General features: G+C 38.7%; 3 protein-coding genes, 1 long non-coding RNA gene and 1 pseudogene across 10 annotated transcripts; 2 read left to right on the top strand and 3 right to left on the bottom strand.

The window, feature by feature from the left end:
* Positions 1 to 452: 452 nt before the first annotated feature.
* LOC149052102 (uncharacterized) lies at positions 453 to 1,750 on the bottom strand. The gene is made up of 3 exons (XR_016181567.1): positions 1,499 to 1,750; positions 736 to 824; positions 453 to 573 (listed from the first exon to the last, which is right to left on the bottom strand). It is a non-coding gene; the product is annotated as an uncharacterized LOC149052102 (long non-coding RNA).
* Positions 1,751 to 2,768: 1,018 nt separating this feature from the next.
* LOC149052100 (uncharacterized) lies at positions 2,769 to 13,264 on the bottom strand. Of its 3 annotated transcripts, none has more exons than XM_089181588.1 (4): positions 13,018 to 13,107; positions 10,800 to 10,900; positions 8,596 to 8,720; positions 2,769 to 3,109 (listed from the first exon to the last, which is right to left on the bottom strand). In XM_089181588.1, exons 1-4 carry the CDS (start codon positions 13,091 to 13,093, stop codon positions 3,082 to 3,084), a joined length of 330 nt encoding a protein of 109 aa, XP_089037714.1. In that variant the 5' UTR covers positions 13,094 to 13,107; the 3' UTR covers positions 2,769 to 3,081. The 3 variants fall into 3 exon arrangements, with proteins under 3 accessions (XP_089037714.1, XP_089037763.1, XP_089037680.1); XM_089181637.1 differs by lacking the exon at positions 13,018 to 13,107 and adding an exon at positions 9,907 to 10,053 and having other exon boundaries at positions 2,770 to 3,109; positions 10,800 to 12,487; XM_089181554.1 differs by lacking the exon at positions 2,769 to 3,109 and adding an exon at positions 9,907 to 10,053 and having other exon boundaries at positions 4,929 to 8,720; positions 13,018 to 13,264.
* On the bottom strand, positions 3,107 to 4,298 carry LOC149052101 (uncharacterized; annotated as a pseudogene).
* A 102-nt stretch (positions 13,265 to 13,366) lies between the features above and the next one.
* Positions 13,367 to 19,785, top strand: LOC149052099 (replication factor C subunit 1-like). Of its 5 annotated transcripts, XM_089184307.1 has the most exons (11): positions 13,367 to 13,630; positions 14,112 to 14,260; positions 14,773 to 14,861; positions 14,975 to 15,022; positions 15,375 to 15,450; positions 15,810 to 15,871; positions 16,498 to 16,779; positions 17,195 to 17,374; positions 17,717 to 17,842; positions 18,493 to 18,594; positions 19,647 to 19,785. In XM_089184307.1, the coding sequence occupies exons 7-11, from the start codon at positions 16,732 to 16,734 to the stop codon at positions 19,668 to 19,670; spliced, it is 480 nt and encodes a 159-aa protein (XP_089040433.1). In that variant the 5' UTR covers positions 13,367 to 13,630; positions 14,112 to 14,260; positions 14,773 to 14,861; positions 14,975 to 15,022; positions 15,375 to 15,450; positions 15,810 to 15,871; positions 16,498 to 16,731; the 3' UTR covers positions 19,671 to 19,785. The 5 variants fall into 5 exon arrangements, with proteins under 5 accessions (XP_089040433.1, XP_089040390.1, XP_089040490.1 ...); XM_089184264.1 differs by lacking the exon at positions 14,975 to 15,022 and having other exon boundaries at positions 14,164 to 14,260; XM_089184364.1 differs by lacking the exon at positions 14,975 to 15,022 and having other exon boundaries at positions 15,818 to 15,871.
* Positions 19,679 to 22,058, top strand: LOC149052098 (tetratricopeptide repeat protein 28-like). The gene is made up of 2 exons (XM_089179959.1): positions 19,679 to 20,896; positions 21,189 to 22,058. Exons 1-2 carry the CDS (start codon positions 19,679 to 19,681, stop codon positions 21,198 to 21,200), a joined length of 1,230 nt encoding a protein of 409 aa, XP_089036085.1. The 3' UTR covers positions 21,201 to 22,058.
* Positions 22,059 to 26,089: the final 4,031 nt, after the last annotated feature.

Below are 26,089 nucleotides of genomic sequence, written 5' to 3'. Positions count from 1 at the left end.
GTTCATCTTTCTTTTGAATCGCTCTCTGATCTGCAGATAGATGAGAAACATGAAATATGGTTCTAAGCCCTCGGATATTTATTGAAACACTAAAACTTGATGATATGCAGTTAGTCTATAATCAGTTTCATTTTTTCCTCACCTGTGTGTTTCCCATACAGTGTAGAGCGAAAATCAGGAAACCCTGCAGCATAACAATGATTCCAAGATCATCAGTTTTCACCATATTCAAATAAATTAGTCAAATATCTAATTAAGATTTCCAAGAAGGGAGGAAACTTGCATATCTCATAAATGGAGGGCTGTCTTCTCTTGCATAGTTAACGATTGTCTTTTTTCTCAAAATTTTCATAAATATCATCTGACTATTTTTAATGGTGTCTCACTAGGTTAGAAAGTTAAATATGTAATCGAGATTGAATGCTTTTTGAGAGTTATCATCAAACACTCACCTGAGTAGAGTTAAGTATGGTGAAGATGTAGGCGAAAGCTTTATGTAAAGGCGAGAGGAGACCAAAGAGCCATGTGACACCCAGCAGGGGAATCATCACCACCCATGCTTTGATGCCAATTCTAGAAATTAAAAGAAAATATTCCTTTTTTTCGTTTGACAATGAATTTTCATTTTATGATATCGTAAGGCCTTACGGATTAAGGAATGAGAAAGTTGGCGAATATAGCCTAACAAGCAATCTCTTCTAATATTTTGTTTTAGTTTTATGTTGTGAATCTTACCGTATTTGCTGAAAATGGTTGTCTTTCGCTGTTGGCTGCACCAGATTGGTCATCTCCTTTATGACTCGTACGAGTATCGAGACGTTGAGCTAAAATGTACAATAAAAATAAATTAAGTATTCAGATATGGTAGTTGAATCACCGAAGTGAGAGAGGATCCTTTCTTGCAAAAGACGTTACTAGTTTTGTAACAAGGGTCGGGCGTAGAGTTCTCTACCTACAGGAAATAGAACTATCAACCGTGGGACCTAGAGTATGAGCTTCGATCCTCTATACCAATGAGCTAAAGAAATCGCGAACAAAAGTGTCTACACTGAAAGAACTACGCCAAGTGAAGCCTTATGTTAAATGATATAAATGCAATATTTCCTACTCTTTCTGCTCCTTTCCCCTTTTGAAATGTTGCTTTATGAGTTATTTTTGCGCCAAAATCATATCTTGGTATATCAATGTGAAACAAGGAAGGGGATAAGTTTTTGTTTTCATGCTATGTAGTAAAAGTTAGCGAATATATGAAGCTATCTCATGCCTATGAAGGCAAACACCAGGTTAAAAATTGACCAACATCCTCGAAACAGCAGCTACGTCCAAAGTTTATTGTGGGTAAATAGGAAAAAAGGAAAATGGTAAATATTGTGTGAGGACGTATGGTAAATACTGAACTCCCATTTGAAAGAGTAGTGAAAAAGTCTTTGGTAGTAATTAGTGCAGGTATACCAATCACAATCACAATCACAATCACCAACACTAATCATAAACTCACAACTTTAATGAAAGCAACGAAGGCGACAAATATCCAGGTAAGGTTATTAGTCGAGGAAAGCCAGCAACTAAACTCAAAGATGTAAAAGGAAGACAAATTTTCAGCGAATGAAATGATACTAAACTATATACAAAACTACAAAAGAAAGAATGCAATGAAGGAGACGAGGAAGAAGAAACCGTTGAATCATTTTCCTTACTATTTATCACTCGTATAGCTTTGTAACCCTTCTTTCCTAGCAGCGATGCCAAGTGAAATGGCCACCATGATCATTGGAAGACCTACCCATAAAGAAAGGAAGGAAATCGATATACTTTACTGCATTACAACACCAGACTTGGTGATCCGAAAGCATGGTTACAGTTACCAATGCATGTTGTAAAATAATGAACTTAACCCATGAGATGACGTGGTACATGAACATCTTGGTGTTAATGTTGTAAACTTTCACAACGAAGAAGTAGAGATATATTCCCTCGGTTAGCATCCAAAAGAAAGCGGCCATCAAGAAATAATGCATCAAAGCTGCTATTGTAACACAGGTAGCTTGTGAAAAGAAAGAGTTTTCGTATACTTCGTAACGTGCTCCTTTCGACAAGATATTTACGGTGCAAAGAGTAAACTCATTCCATAGACAGACGGAGGCGCCACTGACTTTGTTTTCTGTGGCGTTTATTCCGGCGAGGAAGATGATCTGTCCAGCTCCAAGGGACACAGAAACACTCAGTCGAATTTGAGAGAGAGGTTGACAAACATCTCTGATGAGATAATAGTAAAAAAAAGAAGAAAATAACGAATTAGACAAAAGCAACAACGACAATAACAACAACAGACTGAAGACATGAGTTGTTCGAGAGTTCGTGATGGAGCGTGAAATGTTGCTTGAATTTGTGAATTATCCAACATGCATGTTCTTGTTTGAATGGAGAGTTGCACTGAGATCTCTTTTCTTACCAGCCTTGTTGAGGAGAATTAAGAATCTACCTCATTATTATTCAGGTACATTACTTACATGAGGCAAGAATAAAGTATTAATGTTAAAAGTATTCCGACGATGGAAAGGCTCAGTCCCGCGTAAGTGATAATTCTCAGAATTGTTTCGTCGTCCTCGGTGAGCTGTGTCAAAAAAAGGAAAATTAAATGACAATATTGAGTTGCTTAATTGAGCCCATAAAATTATTGAGTAAGGAAAAAATAATTCTATTACCTTTGTGCTATCGGCGTAGTCCATTAAGACGGCAAAATGCGTCAAATGATTACAGCTGCAAACTGTTTCTTCTGAGTTGCTTTCTACTATCCCGGCCAGACTATGAGCCCACTTAATGCCGTAAAGAACTGATTCTATAGAAGATATCCCCGTATTATTGCTAACTGAAATTACAGTAAGCTCGCTAATAAAGAGCGCGACATGTAGAGGCTTTGCTGAGATAATTGGAACGCCAGTCTTAGGAGCTGCCCATTGACGCCACTTCAGCCAGCCAGATCTGTATTTCTGCACGGTGGAAGGAGCCCTAGACTCCAACCGTAAATGTAGAAGGTTTGGAACAAGCCTACGCAAAGATATCTCGACCAGAAAATTTGCGTCACGCTAAATCCCCGATTGCGGAACGTCTACAAGAAATAAAATAAAATATAATAAGAGTAAGCAAAAAAAAGGTAGAATAACAAAAAAAGAGATACATAATACAAACAGAAAATGAGATGCCACAAAAACCATCTTCAATAAAACACAATAAAATAGCAAACGCGGCGCAAAAACAATTTAGCCCAGAACACGTACGGTCAAAACGACGATGCCAAATCAGGAAAAAGGTGCAAAACAAACGGAGGTCAAACTACTGACCAAAATGACAGTGCCAAATCAGGCAAAACACAACGAGGCTAGACTAAAAGATCAGCAATGACAAGATGAGGAGTAGAGCTGAAAGAAAAGAGACGTACATTGTAAACAAGGATGACAAAAGCTCACTTAAAATCAACCCATAAGGCTAACATTATGAATCTCAGGCAACCACTGAAAACCGAGGGACGCGCCTTGTAAATTTGCCTCTGGCCGCGACCTTCCAACAAGAGGTCTTCTATACAAGGAAGCTCAAACACTCCCTTAACAGAAGACCTGAACTGAGAAGAGCTGTCATGCAAAAAGGGCCAAAAATAGGCCGAAGGCCACTGTGCGACAATCAAAGTGCCGTAATCAGAGCACGACGAGAGAGCTCTAACAGAAGGAACGATGGCACTCACAGGAGAGCACACCCAGTTTATCTCGTCTAGACAATCCTGGGCCAAGGCGTCAACGCCGCTGCAGCCGGGGGAGGCAAATTTAGAAATGAACCTAGGAACCTGGGCGTTGTAATGCGACGCAAACCGATCGATTGTATGAGGGCCCCATTTTGCGTCAATCACCCGAAATACAGAAGGGTTGACGGACCAGTCATCTTTGTCAACAAATCTGCTGAGAAGATCTGCCCTTTCAGTAAGTGACCTTGGGATCCATTGCGCTTCCAGAATGATGCTGTCAACAAGAAAGAGATTAAAAATGTCCATGCCCGGAGCCTGGAGATTAATTTTGGAGCTTCCGATAGCAACAATTTTGGCGGCGTCCTGATTATCAGTAAAGATTTTAACTCTCTTGTGTTTCAATTGAGCAACATAGGAAAGCAAGTGACAAGAAATAAATAGCTTTCAGTTCGCGGAACGTAGAACTTTGGCCGATATACTTGGGTTGCCACATGCCGCATGCCACATGCCTTGGGTTGCCACATGCCTTGGGTTGCCACATGCCTTGGGTTGCCACATGCATTTGAGCTTAAGTTTAGAGCGGGTCCAAAAGAGAGCCTTGAAAATTATATACGGTTATGATAATCATTATAGAGAAGTGCTCCAGATGGCAGAGCTGAAAACCCTAAGGGATCGGAGGGAAGACCTTTGCTTAAAATTCTTTAACAACATCGTCTCCAATCCCTTGGATTGTTTGTACCACTTACTGCCTTTCGACAACCGAGATCAACTTAGGGAGTTACGACGACGCAGACCATTTAGAGTTTCCTTTAAAACAAATCGGTTCAGAGATACTTTCATTCCAGCAAGCGCAAGACATTTTAATTGACATCTATTACAATTGTATATGGGCCCATATGTAAGTTAGTTCCCTTTTAGGTTTGATTTTATTGTATAGTTCTATTATATAATTTGTACACCTTTGTAATTCAGCTTCCAGCTGCTATTAAGGTATTATTAATAAACGTCTATCTATCTATCTATCTATGCCGCTGACAACGCTGCCGTATAGAGAAGGTGAGAAACCTCCGAAAGCTACATCACTTGCGTCGGAAAACACAACGGTATGGGTCGCTAATGTTGGCCCTATAGAATAACCGTTGAGGCAATCGATGTTGCAGTACCAAAATTTGAGCTTGAGTTGAAGACTGGGAGAAAAATGAATGGTGTTGTCCCATGCTGACCTGGTTTCAATGGCGAAGTACATCTGCCTGGTCAAAAGACAAATATCGGGCCGACTGCCAAAGCAACTGGAATGATAGTACCAGTGATTCTCGCTAACTCACGGAATGAAGAGTACCCCGCTTGAATCGCAGAATCCAACAAGCCCTTAAGTTTGGAGACTTTCTTCTCTGAAATTTCCTCGTTACAAAGAAGACCAGATGAAGAAAGCTCTCTGCGTTGAATTAGGCTTGCTGACGTGGCGGAACACTTATCAGGTTGACTACCGAAACTGTCGTCTAGATAAATGAAACTTGTGTGCCCCATAGAACGCCAGCGTCTAACTAACGGGCGCATCAACTTAGTGAAACAAAAGCAGGCACTTCCGAAAGGAAGAACTGCAAAGGTATAATATCTAACAACGCCGGAAAAAGGCTAAGCAAAACCGAGATACTTTTGGCGATCAAGACAAATATCAGCATGATGGTAGCCGTACTTAAGGTCCCATGCGAAAATCCAGTGTCCTTCATTCAGAACTTGGGATAGCGAGCGTAAGTCTTCATATTTGAATCTGGGTTTAACTAAACAATTGTTGACGTGCCTGAGATCAACAACAAGACGCAACTTCTTTCCTTCCGCGACTGTTAAAGGATTCACGCAGAACGGAGGAACGACATGCTCAACAATACAACCATTACTAAGAAGCTCGGTAATTGCTTTGGCCACAAATTCTGGATTCTGAAGCGCAGATCTGTTGTTCTTTAGAAAGCACTGTGAGGGATACTGGGCAAAAGGTAAACTGTAACCACGCCTAACCATGTCAAGCACAAAATCTGAAGCATCTAATGCTTCAACCCAAAAGTTAAGCGAGGACCTCAAGCGACCTTTGACGCCATTGCTACCGCCTTTAACACTAAATTCGTCGCTACAGGAAGACAATAAATCTAAAAATTCGCACTCAACTTGCAGGGCATCAGCATTATCAGTGGTCAACAAACCACCCTCTAGTCAATCACGGCGAGCGCTACTCTTTCAAGTGTCCGCAGGTTTCGTGCATGTCAAGCTCAAATGACCAAAACCTCCACACTGAAAAAAGGGGAACACACAACGGCATGAAAATAAAATCCAAAGCATAAAAATAAAAGAACAGTGGAGTAGCGTGTGGTGTTAGCACACCCGAAGGAAGATCACTAACTGACAACAGCTAGATATACGACACGCAATTAACGCGTATAGCGTAATTAAAAACACCTTATTGTCTAACACAATAGACTGCCAAATACAGAACGTGCAGAAAACAAATATCTGCTAAACGACGTACCACAGATATTTCGATATTCTGCACTAACCTAGTCTATAGAACGACATACAGCAAAACAGCAATTCACGGAAAATATTTGATTATGGCCTGAGTGTAACGCCATAATCGACGAGGTAAAAACAAAGCCAGTATAACGAGAAAGAGTGGGCTACTTATATGAAAACAAGGCCCCAAACGACGAGCTGGTCTAGCTTCCGAACAAGAGGCCAAATCCTTAGACGAGAATCTCGACGAAGAAGCCGCGCGGACTACAGAGGAGGAACCGCTTCCTTTCTCGTCAGAACGGACACGACGACGCTTCTCTTTATTTGTTTTTCTCCCGGCTCTCCTCTCGGTCCGGCAAATTCTCTTCTCGTCGTCGAAGTCAGAGGTAAGTTCATCGGACAAATATTCGTTAACGGTCACCCATCCATATTCGCTCTCGTCAGCTAGCTTAATGCCTTTAACACGCTTGGAAACTAATTCAGTACCTGACTCCAGGGCAACTTTAACTTTCTCGTACAATTTCTGCTTGAGAGCGTCGGATGCTTCGTCTAGTTTATCCATCACTTGGAGGGAATGATCCAACTGCTGTTGGTTTCCTTTCCTTTTGCAGGTATATTGTTCGCACCGAGCTCTCTTGACTGCTTGTTCAACGGACGAGCTATTCTCCTCGGAAAATCGCTTCGCGAAATCGCTAAGCCTAGATTCAATAACCTTGGTGAGGTTATCAGTTAAAGAACCCATCGATTCAGAAACGGCAGACCGTATAACAGCACCGACAGAAGGATCTCAAACTCCATCGTTCCGACTAGAACGCGCCCTAGCTTCCTCAGAGTCGCTCATGCTAAAGAACATTGGAGTAGCGTGTGGCGTTGGCAGACCCGAAGGAAGATCACGAACTGACAACAGCTATATATACGACATGCAATTAACGCTTATTGCGTAACTGAAACACCAAATTGTATAACACATTAAGAATACAAAATGCAGAACGTGCAGAAAACAAATATCTGCTAAACTACGTAACGCAGATATTTTGATATCATCTGACGAGAACAAGTACCTTGACCGTGTTTTTTCCAAGAACTGCAACTATAACGAATACTTCATCCAACGAAACACTCATCGACCTTAACTACTACTTCTGAAGCTAACGACAACGCAACTCCTACGACTACAGCAACTATACCGCACATAAAGGGCATATCGGAGAACATCTCGCGCATCCTACAACCATTCAATATCCGCGTCGCTCACAAACCCATTACCACACTACGTCAGTTACTGACTAACGTCAAAGACCAAGACGAACCGAGGAACAGACAGGGACCAGTTTATAAGATCAACTGCTCCAACTGGCACGCCTCCCATATCGGTGAGACTAGCAGAAACCTCACAACCAGACTGACTAAACACAAACAGGCGGCGAGGAAAGGCGATGTCAACAATCACATTACTGAACAACACCGACTTACGATCCACACTATTGACTGGAACTCTTCTGGTTTACTAACTTGGAACTGACTCCCCTCAGCAGGTATCAACCACTACCTGCAACATACAAACGACTCATCCATGACATTAACATTACGAACAAACCGAACAGAACGACCTAACTTTACTATAACAGATCGAGACTGACCAATCACGACCGACCCACGTGAGTCTTACAGCCAATAACATCCCGGCAAAACCGACCAATCAGTTTATACAAACCGGGCTAAGAACATTCGACTGACAACAACTATTCACTTAACTCTGAAGATGACTTCCACTCAGGTTGTCGAAACGTCAGTCACCACTACCGACAACAGTCCTTCTCAGGACTACACTCACCCGGACGATCAAACTACACTATTACGAGAAATTCTCTCTTGGTCACTCACAGGAGTCAAAGGGTTAGCATCAATATCCATATTCGCTAGACTCTTCACTATAAATTTCCATTGTTACCGATGAGGAGAATTCATGTTGTAATCAGAGCGTCTTGAGTTGGCAATCTTTTTGTTTTTCTGATGTTCTCAATGAGTGATTCAGCAATATTACTGGAGGGAAAACTTACCTGCTGACCCTTGGGGGTAATAGGGTTAATTAAGCAGAGAGAACCAAATTAGTCTATTGTTTCACTTGTAAGCCATGCTGTGATCCCTATTTAACAGGACATGTGTACAAAACATGCTCCAAAATTACCACAAACATCACTTATTTCAAAGCCAAGAGTAATATTCCACATTAGAGTAATATTTGAATTAAGTATTGGCAATTGTAGAGTTCTGAGAACTGTCTTTGATAATTAAAAAAAAAACTCACGGTCTGATGAAATTGGTATTCATAAACAAAGTAATAGCTAGCTCACCTGATTGTAACATAAAGAAAACCCAGCAAGGACCCAACCAGTCTGTTGTCAGTTGTCAGGCAGGCAAAAAATGGGTAGAACAGGATCCCGTATACAAGAACAGTGACAATAATTGTTCTGAAAAACTAAAAAAACAGAGGAATTTTTTTTCTGCTTGCTCATGTTGAGTGCTGGACTGCTGTGCAGGTAAAGGGGGTAAGTTATAAAGAAACTATGGTGCTACGTCAGTGGGAGAATATAACAGGGTAATTTAGAATTATTAACTGAGTTAATAATGTAAATTGGCCACTGTGTTGAGTTTAACAACTGACGTTTCAAGTGCAATAGCCCTTCATCAGAGAAATTGTGGGAATTGTGGGTTGTGTGTGTATTTATATGCAGAAAATGGAGCTTTGTTATTGGTGGGAATATGGAGATGAGAAAACAAGAATAAATTAGCTGAATGAAAAGCATTCGTTGACAGCATGTGGCTTAAGAGTGCCTGTTTGAAAAATAATTTTTGTTCTGGAGTTTTGCGGCCCTCCAAACTGCCTCATATAGATGTATAAGGAAAGGCAGCAAAGTAATGAATGTGGCTCCCAGTGTGGTCATCTGGCCTTGTTATCATTTATAGAGGCCCACATTTAAACCTGCTTTTCACAGCCAAGCTGAGCCAGCCCATCTAAATATTCCAAATAAATAACTTAATATCATATTCACACCCACATCACAAAGGGAGGCTAGGTGCCCAAGGGGCCCAGGAGCTGCAACTACAATCACACCCCTAGGTGCTAGAACACCCAACTGGCCTACCCAACGCTAAAGTGGCAGCTTGCAGAAATAGACCCCGTAAAAGAAACCCTGCAGTTTAAGGTTTGAGGGGAGGAAACACCAAGAAACGTTATCCTCAAAGACAAGAATCCCATGCTACAGAGCAGCAAACACAACACTGAGGCACATGGTGGAACAATACATGCACTGATGAGGTATACTGCTGGAGGAGGGTGGCCCAAAGGCCCTAACATCCACAACAGTACTGCTACAGACTCTGCAGAACACAACAAATACTGGCTAAGACACAAACCAAACACCTAAAAAAACACTACTGACCATACATGTATTTGCTTTTAGTCATTTAAACTGTTTGTTAAATTCCATATAGCTATATTAAAATTTGTTCATAAACTAATACTGACCTAATTGGCAACTGAGTTTACCTAATTACCTACTAGAGTCTCTAAAATGATTTCAACAATGAGAGAAACAAAGCAAAACAAAACAAACAAACACTCAACTTATTCAAAATCAGGTTGCCAAGGTATGACCACTTACCCTGCACCCATCCAGCTGGGTCATGCAGGCATCTGAAAAATTCCATTTTTTGGTTGTAAAAACATATTCAGGCATGTGCTGGAAGTGGCTCCAAACATAACAGCTAAGGTGAATCTGTTGCCAAAATCACTTAAAAAATCAAATGGTCTGAAAAGAAACAACACAAACACCTCATCTGTTAAATGAGTCACTTTACGGAAAGTGTTATTTTTGTGATCCCATCTACCCATGTGTTGCTGGCCTTTCAGAATACCTGCCCCATTATAGTCTACCCTGTGACCAATTATGCAACTCATCTGCTAAGTGAGTCACTTTATGGGAAGTGTTATTTTTGTGATCCCATCTACCCATGTGCTGCTGGCCTTTCAGAATACGTGCCCCATTATAATCTATTCTTTGGCCAACTATACACCCCACCTGCTAAGTTAGTCACTTTACCAGAAATGTAATTTTGTGATCCCAGCTTAGTTGATGTCTGTTTATGGATGCATCTATCTAGCTAAAACCAAGTCTTTTAAGTAGGTCATGATCCTAAAATGAAGCAACACATTTGTTTACATGAATTTAGAACACTTTACTTTTCATCCTGAGTGCATTAACATTCTGGTACATTTCAATCTAATTTGAACCTTCCTGTTTGTAAATCCTTATTTTGATGTAGGAAAGTTTTCCAAATCATGAAAATGTATTAGTCCCCACTCTTGTAACTCTACTGAAAATGTAACCCCATTGTAGTTAAGAGAGTCGTGAAAATGCCACCCAAACCAGCAGCACATCCCCTTGCCTTGTATTACTGGCAACTTTTTCTAAAAAAAGTACATGTAGCTGGGTGTCACTTCAACTTAAGTACAACTACTTAAAAGTACACAATGATTAGACTATATGTTGCTTACCTTCAATATAAGCCTTGACCTTGCTCCATTAATCAATTCTGTACTCACATCAGCAAACCAGGATATCCATTGCAGTTTTGAAGTCCAGATTTGACCCTTTGCTTGAAAAAGGCCAGTATAAAAATAATTACAAGCTTAAAAATAATAACACATGTAATAATAATTATCAATTGGGCAAACATGAAATTACAGGTGAAGTTTTAGCAAAACAGCATCACCTTTTAAACTTTCTGACTTAAAACAGGGGGGAGGGGGGCACTTATTCCAGAGGGGGTGCTTACTGGAAGGAGAGCGCTAAATCAAATCATTGCAACATGTAAACAATTTTGTTGTCATTATTTCATGAAAGTTACTTCAGAATTTCACTTACAGCTGAAGGAAGACAGCCAAGATCAAACAGACTCTCCTTGATAACTATGGGGCACCTTAACTGATAATTTTTGAGATTGAAAAACTGTCAACATATCTCAAAAAACAAAATTACAAAGATTGATTTGGATTAAAATAAATTTGTTACATTTTTAGGATTCAAGAAGAAAAGACAGCTGTTACAGAACACTAAAATTCATGCTGGAATGGAAAATTAAAAAGTTAATGCATGATAATACAGAAAAAGGCAGGATCAAACTGTCTGGCACAGACACCCCAACTTTCAGCCCACATTCCCCTCACCTTCTGTCCCGAATTCGAGTGTGAAGTGAGAAAGACAACAGCACTTATTTCCAGAAAAATAAAAGAAAAATTAAAAATAAAAAATTGAAAGAATTCCTCATACAATTTCAAAAGAAATAACTAAACGAGGCCTACTCTAATTTAAGACACGGAACAGAATGAAAAGGAAGATCTGTAATTTTAGAAAGAGAGATTTTCACTTTGCAAAGCAAGAATCCGTTTGGAACTCCACTGTACGGAAGGATGAGAGGGTCTATTAGAAACCTCAAAGCCGTCGAAAAAATCATCCACAACCGCAAAACTGTAAAACCGCAAAAAAAAATTCGACAGGAACCGAAAAGCACATGCAAAACAGTCAAAACCGATAAATGTTCACATCCGAGTTCTCAAAACCCTAATCGATCCGATACGGTGTTGACAAGTGGAGCATACAGAGGCTTCGCGGGGCTATTCGAGATCAGTGGAGGCGCATAATGGCCGCTTGGATCGAAAAGAAAACGGAATCCAAATAGGACAATCCGAAAATTTAATCGGAAACCAAATCCGTAGCCCATTAGACAAGTGTTTTTGACGAAAACCGAAAACCAAATGCTAAAGAACGGAAAATCCGCAAACAGCAATGAACACCCAATCCGAAAAACCGAAATTCTTTAGCACAAAAACCGATCTTAAAAAAATATAGAACATCCCAATGCCCCCCTTAAGGATGAATCGGTCAGTTCAGTCCACAGATCATTCAAATGATAACAGAACGACCATTACTGTTACTGAAACCTCGACAAAAACTATTTATTATCATTATTTTTCAATCAGAAACGTGCTGCTAACCAACTTTAGTCACGCGATATTTTTCAGGGAAGGTGTTTGATGTCACGCGATCGAATTAATCATCGACGACGAACATCGATGCTTGACACCTTGGAAATTGTACTGCTACAGCCTCACGGAATTTTAACTTGAATTGTAGATTTGCATTTTATGGCGAAATGGCACAGTCCTTCCTATAAATACAGAAGAGGATTGATCTCTTCGCGTACGTATTGAAGATTCAGCCAAGAACACCACGGAGATGGTGTTCAGATCAGTTCTTTCGTTTCGTTTCGTTTCGTTTGGCAATTTACAGTAAGCCCTAAAAAATTCCGGAGATATGGTCGATTCTAGTTTTACAATAGAGACTGAATGCATTGTATGACATAAGATCTTTGAAAGACAGGCGCAAAGAACAGTGTTACAAATGTTAAGTCTTTAACTCAGTTGTATCCAATTCTGCGCATAAACTCCATCATCTGCTACCAGTCAAGCAGATACAATTTACAAACCAGTGTAACTTTAAGTTTAGGAAAATGCGCGCTAGTCGTAACACGACCACATTTGTTCCATCCAAGTCCAATCGGTAGAACTTTCATACGTAGTTTTTTTTCTATATAGTCTTTTCATATTATAAGAAATTGTTTTTTAATCACAGAGTACAAAATATAAATTATAACAACTTTTTGCAAATTTCATGCAGCGAATTTGAATATTTTTCAATAAACAAACGATATACCTCGAGGAGACGACAGCGCAACGAAAGAACCAAATCGCAGAACGAGCGGGCACGAATCTAGGGCGCATTCATTCATGGAATTATCGACATCCACAACAGAGTACGTACCCCTGAGAAGCGTTCTCCGCGGATCTATTTGCCATTTTCGAAGCAATCTAGCAGGGCAACTGCACGTGGTTTAATCTCCCTCGTCTGACAGCTCCTTTCATTTGGTTCCGTAAATTTGAATTAGATTATGTTTATCTTATGACCTGTTGTTTTTCTCGGAAAATTGGCGGAGGAGAAATAGCAGGAGTCTGGAAGCTAGCTAGGTTGGTGACCGCTGACTAAAGTACAGGAGATTTTCAAAGATGGCGCGAAATGTCGGAGAGTGATGTTATCACCTCACTATACTAAAATGTTTTGTTAGTTGTTTTAGTTCTCAGCGTCAGTCTTTTAACCGGTATTTTAATTATAATTACATATTTTTCTACAGGATATTCGATCGTTCTTCGGTCCTACAGGAAAGACAGCGAAGCAAAGCGCTTCGAAAGTAGAAAATAAGCGCAGCAAAGATTTTACTGCGAAGTCATTATCGAAGCAAGATGTAAGAAAGAGCCGAACGAAAAGCAAGGTAAGTAATGGATTATGTAGCATTTGAGAGAGTAAATTATTTGTGTTAACAGGGAATTCGACTTCAGAGGTGACGGAGAAAAGATCTGCCCATATCATAGCCCCTGTCTGACTGAATCGATCATCATGTACATGTGTTCACATTCCCATCTATCTTCTCCTGGGGATGGGAGGGGGGGGGGGACACCTTATTTGGCCAAAATTGGTATTTATTGCCATACATGGTAAAATTTCCTTTGTCATGAATCTTTAATTTTGCACATGGTAGGTAATTTTACCACATGTTTTAACCAAGAGTTTCATTCCACTTCATATTTCTAACCCAAGGTATCTTTCTGGATTGGAATGTGAGAAATGGTGTGGTACTGTGTGTTAACTAACTTTGTAGGTATAATTTTCAGTAGTTTGTCTGAGTATGTCAGGGTAGCTGAGTGAGGCTGATAAGTTACAGTGTTTTGCCTTTTTTTAAAAATCCTTAACAGGGTTGTAAAATGTGTGAATAAAAGAACAGGTAATTGTTAATTTGCTGGGCAGGGTTTATCAAGCGGTGAAGATGATTATATTGCCCAGAAGCAAAAACCAAAAGAAAATCAGAAGAAGAAGAAGAAAGGGAAAAACATTATTGACTCAGGTAATGTTTTAGGGTGAACACAAAAAGTTTCAAAAGGAACAGATGTTGAGACTCTATACAAACTGTCATACCTCTGTATTAGTTTTAATGGTTTCAATTTACATGTAAGCTAGGTAGTTGTGCTGTACAGTGTCCTTGTCAATTCCCACTGCAATTTGCATTATTATGGAAACATGGTGTAAAAAGATTCACCTAATTATACATACAACATCATAATGATGTCTTGACCCTATTTCTAAATTAATCTTACATCTCTCTTCCTCCAAAAATCAGGTATGTGATTTGTTTCTTGAATTTTTTTCCCCTCTCATACAGTTGTAGATAAAGTTTTGGACCTTAGTATCACCCCTGAATCAAGAGTCAAGGAAATGATCACCAACTATAGAAGCTCATGATTATTAAACAAATTCTCCTTGTCAGCAGCTTAGAAAATGCACAGAGAACAGTATGGAGAATATGCATACTGATGTCAGGTTGTATTTAGTATCTTGTTCTCTTTCATGCACTTTCAGAAAAGCCACATCAGTAAAGAAGGAAGAGAGTTGAAAAGCTTGGAAAAGTTGAAGACTAATCAGTTTGGACTCAGATAAGGAAATTACTGGTATGTGCACTAATCGAGGGTACCTTATACTTTTTATGTGAAAGGTGATGGGAGATTTCGTCTTCACGGGAATCATGATAACATCTTTTTTTAATTTTTTTTTGATTTTATAGGATTAACAGCTTTATTAACAGGATAGAAAGAGTGAAAATATGAATTTGGTATAATTTTTTAATTTTTTTGGTTTTATTTATCTTCAAAACGTGATAGTCTTGAAAGAATTTTGAATGTTTTTCATGATGCATGGAAAGGCCTAATATTTCTATGTGACTGAGTTCTACAAAAGAGTGTAGGGGACCCTCCTTATTGATGGAGTGTGAAGGCTGGATAGGGTAGTAAGATGAGGTCAGTTTTTTTACATCACCTGCCCTTTAACCTTGCTCATGTATTTACTTGCCAAAGAAAACAAATCTGCTTCATCCAGGGTTTAGCACACTTACCATTAGATCACTCTGTCTTGAAAAGGTTTTAATATTATAGCACTTGAGTTATATTTTGATGTGGTTTCCACAGATGAGGAAGAAGTTGTGACCAGCAAATTAAAAAAATCTGCCAAACAGACAGAAAATGTCCAGCAAGTTAAAGAGAGGTATAATCCATCATTCTCTTTCATTATATTTCACATTTCAGCACCAACCCATAGTGTTCATTTAGAATAAAAGATATTGCTCTGGAGAATAATCTGGCGTCTTCTAAAATTATCCGGCTAAATTTTGTTTGTCTGTTTGTTTGTTTGATTTTTCCTCTCTTCCATCAGGCATTGAGAATGTTAGATCTGTGATAGGACAGTGCTCTTATGATGATACATTTCACCCTTTGACTGTGAAGAGTGACCAGCATCTAATTTCTCTTTACAATATCATCCTTTAATCAAACATTAAGGTCATGAGAGTAAAGGAAGTGATCACCAACTGAGCTCTTGTTTGTATAACAAATTCTTCTTGTCAGTACCATAGGAAATGTATAGAGTCAAAGGCTGAGGTTAAAAAGCTTTTCCCGTGAAGAAAAAGGTTTGTAAGCCTTTTGATTACCATGTATACTTTATTATTGCAAAATTAACCATTACATGTACTATTTATGCTTAAACATACTACCCTGATACCAGAACGGATTGTATCTGATATGATTTCATGTTTATGGCAAGTGTTATTAAGCACTTGAATGAGGTACTTGTAGATGAAATAGTAACCTTTTATGACTAAATTTGTCTTTGTATGAGATCCAAAAGCTTACTAAAACTTGTTAACTGGTGGTAAATGTGCATGTTGTATATATCCTGCCCTACTATGAGAGGAGATGGTTTTTGTTTAGATGCATTTTACTAACAATACCTGCAACAAAACATTACTTACAATACTAACACAACTCAAAATACTACCATCACTGTACCTAGAATGTATACCAAAAACAGTAACAATAGTGAAAAAACTTTCAGGTACACTCTTGGTGATTTTAACTTTGACAATCCAGGAAGATTTTACCACTTTGTCTTCATTTTTCAAAGCAGCAGTGTCTTTCATCATCAACATTCCTATTTGGGTCAACTCTTACCTTGTTAGGACAACTCTTAGCTGTTAGAATGTTTTATATACATGTAACTTTTCTTCACTTCAAATTTTATCCATGGACTTTTCAGGAAGTACTAAAGACAACTCCTGCTAGCAAACTGGCTGCCAAAGCTTCTACAGTTCCAGAAACTCCAGTTAGAGACTCAAAACCAAGTTAAAAGAAACTGTTACTCCAAAAAAAGGATAAAAAAGACGTCAGTAAGGAAACTCCAATCAAAGAAACACCAAATGTGTCAAAATCAGAGGAAGTGGTTGAAATTCCACCCTCATTGGAAAAGAAAAAGTCTGGCTACTGTAGGTTTATGGCAAGAGATGGTCCTAGGGCACTTGGTTCAAAGGAAATTCCTCAGGTTGGTTTCAAAGCCCAAGATCTGATATTAATTCTCTCCTCTTGCTGCCAGACGTTTTCCTGTTAATTAATATCAAGAATTTGTTGTCAGATCATTATAACAAGTGTGTGTACCTGATAAGTTTTAGTGTTCTCATAACCTGTTTGCTGGATAATGTATGGATATTCTAGGGAGCAGTTACATGTTAATTTCTTCTGTTAGTTAAATTATTATTATCTCTCAAAGCTGTTAACAGTTTGTTTTCCATCCTCTCAAATTTTAATATGAGATGCAAGACAAATATCCACTGAGTCTTTTACTTTTTTGCCATTTATAACTTTTCACTTTGGACAGTATTAAGAGGCCTTCAGGGGAAGAATTAATTATTTGTCTGCACATCTTGAATCATGCGTGCACTTAATAATTTAATTTTTAGGGTGCGGAAAACTGTTTGGATGGACTGACATTTGTCATTATGGGAATCTTGGAAAGTATTGAGAGAGAGGAGACTGCTGATTTGATTCAAAGATATCGTGGAAAAGTTACCCAATCAGTGAGCAAGAAAACAAGTGATGTCATGGTGGGACAGGATCCTGGAGAGAGCAAACTTTCCAAGGTACATTGTAATGCACAGTTCAAAAGAGGAAAAAAAAAAAGAACAATGAATATAAACATATTAGAAAACTAACAAGAAATGGAAAAACTTACCAGCCAGAGGGTAGAAACTAATTAATTCCATGATGGCTTCTAAAAGAGGGTTTTTTTTTTTCCTCCAGTAGCATAAATATATATTTCTTGCTGTGGAAGTCATATGTCTCTTTGTTAAGAGACCTTTTAATTGGTTTAAGGTTGTATTTGCTTCCTTGAGCAGCTAAACATTACTTGACAAGAAACCTATGGTTTCTTTGTTGTTGTTGTTGTTGTTTTTTTTTTTTTTACTTTGGTGCTTATCTTTAAGGCTAAGCAATGTGGAACATCACAAATAGATGAAGACGGTGTGTTTGAGCTTGTCAGAACAAAACCAGGCAATGAGACCAGCTATGAACCACCAATTGTGGAGAAGAAGGAAAAGATCAGTGTGAAGGTGATTTGTCACAACTGAGTGAAAGATCTGTGTCATCTCCAACAACACAAACACCATCATCATCACCTGCACTGAAAAGTGGGTGTTTCAAACCTTTTCAACAATTAGCAAAAGAGCATGACTTCACAGAAAATTTAATTCAAACTTTTGTTATGTGCCTTAAATTTCCTTACCAGTAAGCATCCTACATGTATTATGGGGTGATCATACCTAGTGAAAATAGTCTCTTGTGTGCATCCAGGTACCACTTTGTATAAGTACATGCATACAACTTTTCCTAAAAAAATTGTAACGTTTCCAGGCCGACAAATCGCCTACATCCTTAATAAGAAAATTTTCTTCACTATGCTTTCAGTATGTGTGTTTCTCATTCCCCTCAGTTCTTTCAAGACCTCTCGTATGGCAGTCCAGCGCCCTTCAATCAACCTAAGCATGCGATGGTTTAACGACCATCACGTGAGCAAAAAATAAAATAAAACAATAGCATGTTTATGTCATTGTGCCATGCTCCGGATTAATGAAAATGAAAAGTTGAAAAATGTAATATGACGCCCTGTCCAAATCTGGCGTATACATAGTGAAACAGCATAGCTTCAAAATAGAATCGTGGATCACGAAATAAACAATGATACATGACTTTCTGTTTCGAGTTCGATGAACTCATATTCAGCTTCTCCAATATTGCTGGTGTTACCAGGTACACCGTTTTGTTACACACTCGTGGGGCAAATCACATTTTCACAGGAGTTAAGGTGAGGACAGAATAAGTTAATAGCGACTTAATACAGTGAATGAGATAAACGGGTATTGACTAAAGATACAAATAGAAATAATTGGAAACAAGAGAAAAAAGAACGAAAGAAATATTGATCTTGTTTACTCGTCACGCACGCAGGATCGAATCTTAGACCATCGGATTTTACGATTTGAAGTTCTCACATACAGTTATAGATTTCTCGTTAATGAGCCATGACACACAGTGGATACATAAAGGATCATCCTGTATACTGCTCAGATCATCAATGTCGAAAGTTTCATGTCTTAAAATACAAAATGTTAGAAAGGAACTTTCAAGCTCTTTCGTGACAAAGGAAAAAATCATTTTTTACCGACGACCGAAAAAGAATACCCCATCCGTTAGATCAGGTTAAACGACAGATTAAATATCAATGCTGACATGAAAATAAACATACCAGACCTTGAGGTAGCTTATTTATCTTCCCATGAGGGATCTACGAAGCTGCAGCATTTCTGATTCCAGTATCAAGTGCGTCACTTGTCTGTATGAACTACTATACATTTATTTATGGCCTCGCTTACTGCATCCAAACTCAGCAGACAATTCTGGAGCTCAAAGAGATAGAGAGCTAAGGCCTCAGATTTCTCTTCCAACTTAAAGACAACTGGTTCAGTAACATTTTATTCGTAAAATTCCTGTAAGATACACTGAGGGTTTCTGTACACAAAGAAGCTTGGAGTACACAGATTAAAAAAAATTTTAATATCTTCCTCGGATATTTCTTGAACAAGAATACTTATGGTATTCGCTTTAATTCTATACAACACGCGAAACGATTTGAATATACTTTTCTCTAGATACAACGAGAAGTTAAGTGTTTTTCTTGGAAAAGAACTTTATTTGAGTTAAATTTAATGCAAGTACTCTTCAAGTGAGGAATGATAATGAAGAAATATGCAGCATATTATAATCGAAAGACATGAAAATTGGAAAAAAAAAGGATACATGAAGAATACATATTATTGATGAGATTTCTTTAGCTTTGTATCTCCCTTCTTGCCGCAGAGGAAGAACGTGCTCAAGCTCTGAGAGATCTCATGGCCACAAAATATCAGCCTGGAGATTCTTCAACTTACAGCGCATCATTTAATTCTCTGAGTTGGGTTCCACTGAGCACAGTTTTCATAGCTATTAATGGACCATGCGTTTACTTCTGGGTTCGCCGTAGTGACGATAACATCCAGATGAGGCAGGTACACGTCAACGATTATAAGTTTCAGGATGAATTGGAATGTTTCATCCAGAAGCTGAACGAAACTACTCTGAAGGAGATCCGTAAAGGAGATACTGTTAAAATCGAAAATCCTTCTCCTGATTCGCCGACTGTAAAGAAAATGGCCGATGATGTGATCCGAGTTGATGTGAGGCACTCCCAATCAAGTGCTTTAAAGAAGCTGCATGACATCATCGTTGCTCCTATTGCTGACCTGTTCGAAGGCAACGAGATAACATTCGTTCCTGAAGGGCCATTTTGCCTTGTACCTTTTGCAGCGTTGCAGGACTCCAACTCATCATATCTAAGTGATTCTTTCAGAATTCGTGTGCTTCCCTCTCTGACGACCTTGCAACTAATTCATGATTGTCCAGCAGACTTTCACGTGAAGACTGGTGCATTGCTTGTCGGCGACCCATGTTTCAAACACATCATCTATGAGGGCGGACTTTTGATGCAACTTCCAGGAGCAAGGAAAGAAGTGGAGATGATCGGAAGTATCCTAAATGTATCCCCCCTCACTGGAGAAATGGCATCAAAACATGAAGTGTTAAAACGAATATCATCAGTGGCGTTAGTTCATATTGCAACACACGGTAAAAAGGAAACAGGAGAAGTTATCTTGGCACCAAACACCACAAGAGATAACTCTCAGCCGCAAGAGAAAGACTATCTACTGACGATGAAAGATATCATAGAAGTTGGGTTGCGAGCACGTCTGGTTGTACTTAGCTGCTGTCACACTGCTCGTGGGGAGGTCATGGCCGAGGGTGTGGTCGGCATGGCGCGTGCACTTTTGGGTGCCGGTGCCAGATCTGTTGTGGTAACCTTGTGGGCGCTTGGCGACGAGGGAACCCTGGAGTTCATGAGTTTCTTCTACGATGCACTTGCCAAAGGCAAGAAGGCAAGTGAAGCTCTCAATCAGGCCATGAAGTGTATGAGAGAAATTGAAAAGTTCAAGGACGTGATTTACTGGGCACCATTTGTACTCATTGGTGACGACGTCAACCTGGATTTCAAGTATATTTCGAAGCTGAAGGAAGTAAATATTCTGTTTACACATTCTATTCAATACAAAGTTACATTAAATCATAATTATTGCTTATATGTTTTAGTTGGGTTACGAATTAATCTTTTACTCTGGCAAATTGAGATGCAGTAGAATCAAGAGGACACGTTTACAATGGTAACATTCTTTTCTGGAAACCTGATAGGAGTAAAAAAGCAAATTTTTTTAAAACAATCCTGTTGTGCACTGTATCGTTTCATGTGCCAAGAAATATTTCATGGCAACTCAACTATCCTCCCTAAACTTAGATTCTTTTATTTTTCAGTTAAGGCAGTGAGCATTGGAATCCCAGGGAGTTTTAGGATACCTGCAAACGCAGATATTTGGACCATAAACCAGTAAGCTACCGATGAAATATTTGTCAAGAATCTTCTTTTCAAAGCAGGAAGAACCAAATGACGGCCAAAGTCAAGTTCAACAAGAGAAATGATTCAAAAGTTGACTTTTTGTTTGTCTGAACTGCTCTTAAGAGCTTGATATTTGATATCCTGCTGAAACTACTGGTTTTTTTTTCATATGATGTCTTGAAATTATCATGACTAGCTATGTAAAAGTTATTTTTAATCTAAGTATTACCAACTAAGAGGATTAAGGCGTTACGTTGAAGTGGAAGTTGAAACGTCTTGAAAACATTTTCCACATTTTTTTTTCTTTATCGCTTTTCGTCTCATGAGTGATGTAAAGCTGTTTTAGCCATGTGCATGAGTGGAGAATTTCCATGGAAATTAGAAGATAATTAGTTGTCCGATTGCTCGTTTATCTTTTGGTTTATGTCAGATGGAAATTGTGATTAACTTTTAGAGGATTTGTAAACAGTCATTGGTACTTAAAGTTAGTTTCTGCCAATCAGAATTTGGTTTATCTGGACTTAAAATGACAGATTTTGGCCGTAATGGCCAGGATTTAGTCTTTGTGTTAGTTAATTTTCTGAGATTTCTCCTTTAATTTTAAATGCAATAAATTGTGTTATTTTTTACAAGCAGAACGATGCAAAGGCGAAACCAGAAGTTTTATTTTATAATTTTAGTTATGGCTTACAAAGCATTGAAGGAGGCTCAGAATGAGCTGGAAAGTTGAAGCCACATGATTTATTTAGTTTCTCCGATTAGATTGTTTACTCACTATCTAAGTACAATAAACTGACATTTAAATGTCAAACAATGAAACAAGTCGCTTGGTATTTTGTTAGAATGGAAGAGGAAATCAATAACAAATCTGCATCAACCTGCATAAGCCATTTCTTGTCGTTTGAAGTAGTATTCGCTTAATAACTTTTGCCCATTTCTTTATATAGGTTTACTGAATGAGAGATAAACTTCGATACTACTTCGACTCTAACTGCTAATATCGATCATTGGCAACCGTTTCTTAAGATGTCACGCGACGCACTTCTTGAGCACATTATGTGGCAGATATGATGTTTTGTCACACCTTTTCGTTTGGAGTAGTGAGCCACCCATGTCTTATTCGCTCAGCCTCTTCCCATTTCCTTGAATAGAGTTATTAAGTGAGATATAGACTTCGATATTTTCAGATTTTATTTCTGCCAGTTTCATTGGCAGCCGTTCCTTGGGATGTCACGCGACGCGTTTTTTTAGTATGTACACCGGTGGTCAGCGGTGGTCTCCGATTAAGCGGTTGTGGTCATCCTTGACTGAGTCCCATCGGCCTGTTCGGGTTGTACGGAACGGTTACTTAGAGCGGAATCACTCGAATAAAACGACGAGTTGTCTCTGAAGTAAAATTTATTCCATATTTGTCTCCTAAAATCGATGTTAGTATTTGGAGTTCAAATGTCCTTAACGGATTGCCGATTATCTTTCTTCTTAGGACTATTTGTATCTGGCAAATATTACGCAAGAAAATCACGCAAACCATTTGTTGGGTAATTAGCAAGAGGTCTAACTGTTAGAATTCCAATTTATTGTTCTGTTTTTACCCTGCATCATCCTTTAGTTGAGGTTATTCGAAACATTTTAGAGCGATTTTTTTTAAAAAAAGCTAAACAATGTTGTTTTCTTGTCTTTTGTTGTTAACCTATATTAAATGGTGATAACACTCAGTTAAAAGCGGTTGCTCAATTGTACCGTCTTCGTAAATTTATGAAAGAATGAAATGGTTAGTTATAAGACAACAAAGACGAGTTCCTTGATGTCATTACCCTCTGGAGTGTACGCCGGTATTTTCTCAAATTCCCGCCTAGATTCCCACGGGACGCCTGTGGGGATCTCTCTCGGGATGCTAGGGAGGGGATTTGTATCAGGGAATCAGCGGGAATACGACCGGGATCCCCGCGTGGGTAAAAATAGACAAACAAAATTGAATGAAATCCGGTTTCGCCGGTAGTCCCACCAATCCAATATTTCACTTCCACCTCACTTTGCACTTCCGCTAATTTTTTCCGAGAAAGATCAGAGGTCTTCAAGATGTTAGAGTTGCTAGTTGTAAATGAATATATTCGCACGTGTGAAAGAAATCGGCCCTCGCCAAAACACTCGTGTGGTCAATGCTCACAGCTGTCTGTCAACTAAGTATTCCTTGCCGCTGGTTCTTTGCTCCTCTTCCAAACCCACACCTTCTTCCCCAAGTCTTTCCCCTAATCACGGACCTCATTAATTCACAACGTTATTTGGTATCGTGCACCAATTTTCACTTTTCTTATTTTCATAATATTTAAAGGAAAAAATACAACAACAACAACAAAAGCAAAAACAAAAAATAAAAAAAAACACAAACAAACAAACCAAAAATAAAAAACCAAAAAACTTTCGCTTAAAACGCCCAAGCAAAAGCAATATTTATTTATTATTTTTCTCTTTTTTTTTCTTTCCTATATACTTGGCTTTTAGCCTAACTCAAACTGCTTGTTCTTTTTTTATATATTACCTTCCAATACCTTATATATTATCTTTAAAAAAAATGGTAAAATTCAAATGTACCAAAGAAAACTGATCAATATTAAGAATCCACTATCGTTTACAGAGAAATAGATATAAAAGCACTTCATCTTAAATTGCAAATGTTACCATTTGCCTCCATGTTTGTCAGATAATAGAATTCCCATTTCCGAAGCCAGCAATAAAAATCCACAATCTTAAGTTGTTTTTCAATGAGTACTTTGTGTGCTTCCTTGGTCACTTCTCTACCACAATCTACGTGTTTAATAAAGTTTAGCCCATAAGTTAGAGTAGCTTTCATTAGGGGAGTAACATTTTGACTCAAAAAAATTTAAAATACAAAAAAAAAAAAAACCAAAACAACAACAACAACAGCAACACCCAGATACAGAATGTATTATACTGTGGTAACAAACGAGGGAGACTTTTGCCCCAAGCTATAGCAGATCTCCGGAAAAGTGAACCATAAAGAAAGAAGAGTGTTCTTCCTTCTGACTTAGTCTCAAAGGTTTACACTGGAACGTCAAAGTTGACACTTCCAAGAGTCACAACAGATGCTGTGAGATGGCGGCCTCGGTGGTGGTACTTGATAAAAGATGGGTTGCGTAGGAGAGTCACAGCCAGGAACCAGCAGTTGACAGCCTTTTGAGACATGCGCGGCTGATGGGGCTCCCGACTAAAGCCTGAAAGACAAAGAGAGAGGAACAGCACTGTAAGCTGCGTTTGAGAGATTTGGACGAGGGACTTTGTCGAGTATTCAAGTTAATTACCCTTCAAAAAATTAGTTCATGACAACAAAGGAATCATAGCAATAGAGAAAATATGCCAAAAGAAAGAAAGAACGGAATGCTTAAGCACTTCAGACTCAAGATGAAAAAGAAGGGTTACACAAGTGGGGATGTTTCTTTTTCTCCTCGTGAAAGGCTTAAAACTGTTCTATATCACCCCGAATATAATCGTTTTTTAAAGGTTGGATTGAAAAGTAACTGTCTGTGAGATACGATTAAGTTGTTAAAAAAATTTGCAAAGTGGCAAAGAAGAAAGGGTAACTTTCAATATTCCCGCGTGACCACAGAATGGATATCAAATGAATAGTAACCAACCGAACATAGCTCATATCGTAAGTTTCTTCTCAATAGTACCCATTTTTTTTTATCAAATCTGACAAATTTTCCACGATTTCACATTACTAACGACGCTTAACAAAAGAAAATTATGTATTTCTTGCCCTCCGTGAATAGATTATTTCTAGTGTTCTGATTGGTTGCTGAGTGCCGGTTGCCAGTGCATAAACAGCGCTGTCTTTTGATCTTATCAGGGAAACAAATGTGCCTATTGTCTCTAAGCTTCAGTTGCCCATTCGTCTGTTCGCCCATTCATGCGTACGCTCATCAGAATCATCCCAGCCGAATCATGATTCTACAGGCAGTCTACTTACGGTCTTGCGGGGACTGGTGATCTTTTTTTTCTGTCAATAAGCAACTGACAGAACACTAGCATCACGGGATGATTCACCCCGCTTGAGAGTTGCGAATATAAGGCATCCTTATAAAACCCTTTCGTACGAGTTAGAATTTAATGCAAATTATGATCTCTGATAGCTTTTTCATGGCGTTTGTCTCCTTTTTTCCGTCATAGACGGACCAGTAGATAAAAAGCAGCCCGCAAAAGATGTAGAGCATTGTTTTTCTTGATATAATCTAAAAACTTCACGGTATTAAAATACTTTTTATAATTCCAATTTGATGAAGAAGCAGCTCAAAAATAACTTTTGTGTCCAGATGTTTGATATCCAACATTTTAGAAGGAGCGGTGGGGTCAAAAGGCCTGAGTGAGAGACGTTCCTTGGTCATAGTGATGTGCCCTGTGGGCAAGACATTGTACTCTCAAGTATCTCTCTGTGCTCATGGAATAATTGATTATTTATTCTGGAATATCCAATAGTCTTAGCTGCAAAAGTCAATCGAAGCTTGAAACGTTTTGACATATCGCATTTGGGCGGTGTAAAGAGAAATGTAGTTGTACATTCAAGAATATTCCTTCTTTTAATTACTTCTCCGGCCTAAATCGTACGCTTCTTCATCCATGCTGATTTTATAAATCGGTATGACGTAGTCTAGCCTGTTCTAAACCGAGTTAGGCACATCTACATCATCAACTCCTTCTTTCACTGGTTGAAATTCCTCTTCAATGCTAGCCTCTCCGTTGTAATGATATTTGAAAGCCAGGCCCTTGGAAATATTCCGCATTTCTATCGCTGAGCCTTTTC

This window comes from Pocillopora damicornis, chromosome 1, assembly GCF_964200805.1.
Source record: "Pocillopora damicornis chromosome 1, jaPocDami1.2, whole genome shotgun sequence".
NCBI lineage: Eukaryota > Metazoa > Cnidaria > Anthozoa > Scleractinia > Pocilloporidae > Pocillopora > Pocillopora damicornis.
This window is presented reverse-complemented; position numbering and strand designations above follow the sequence as displayed.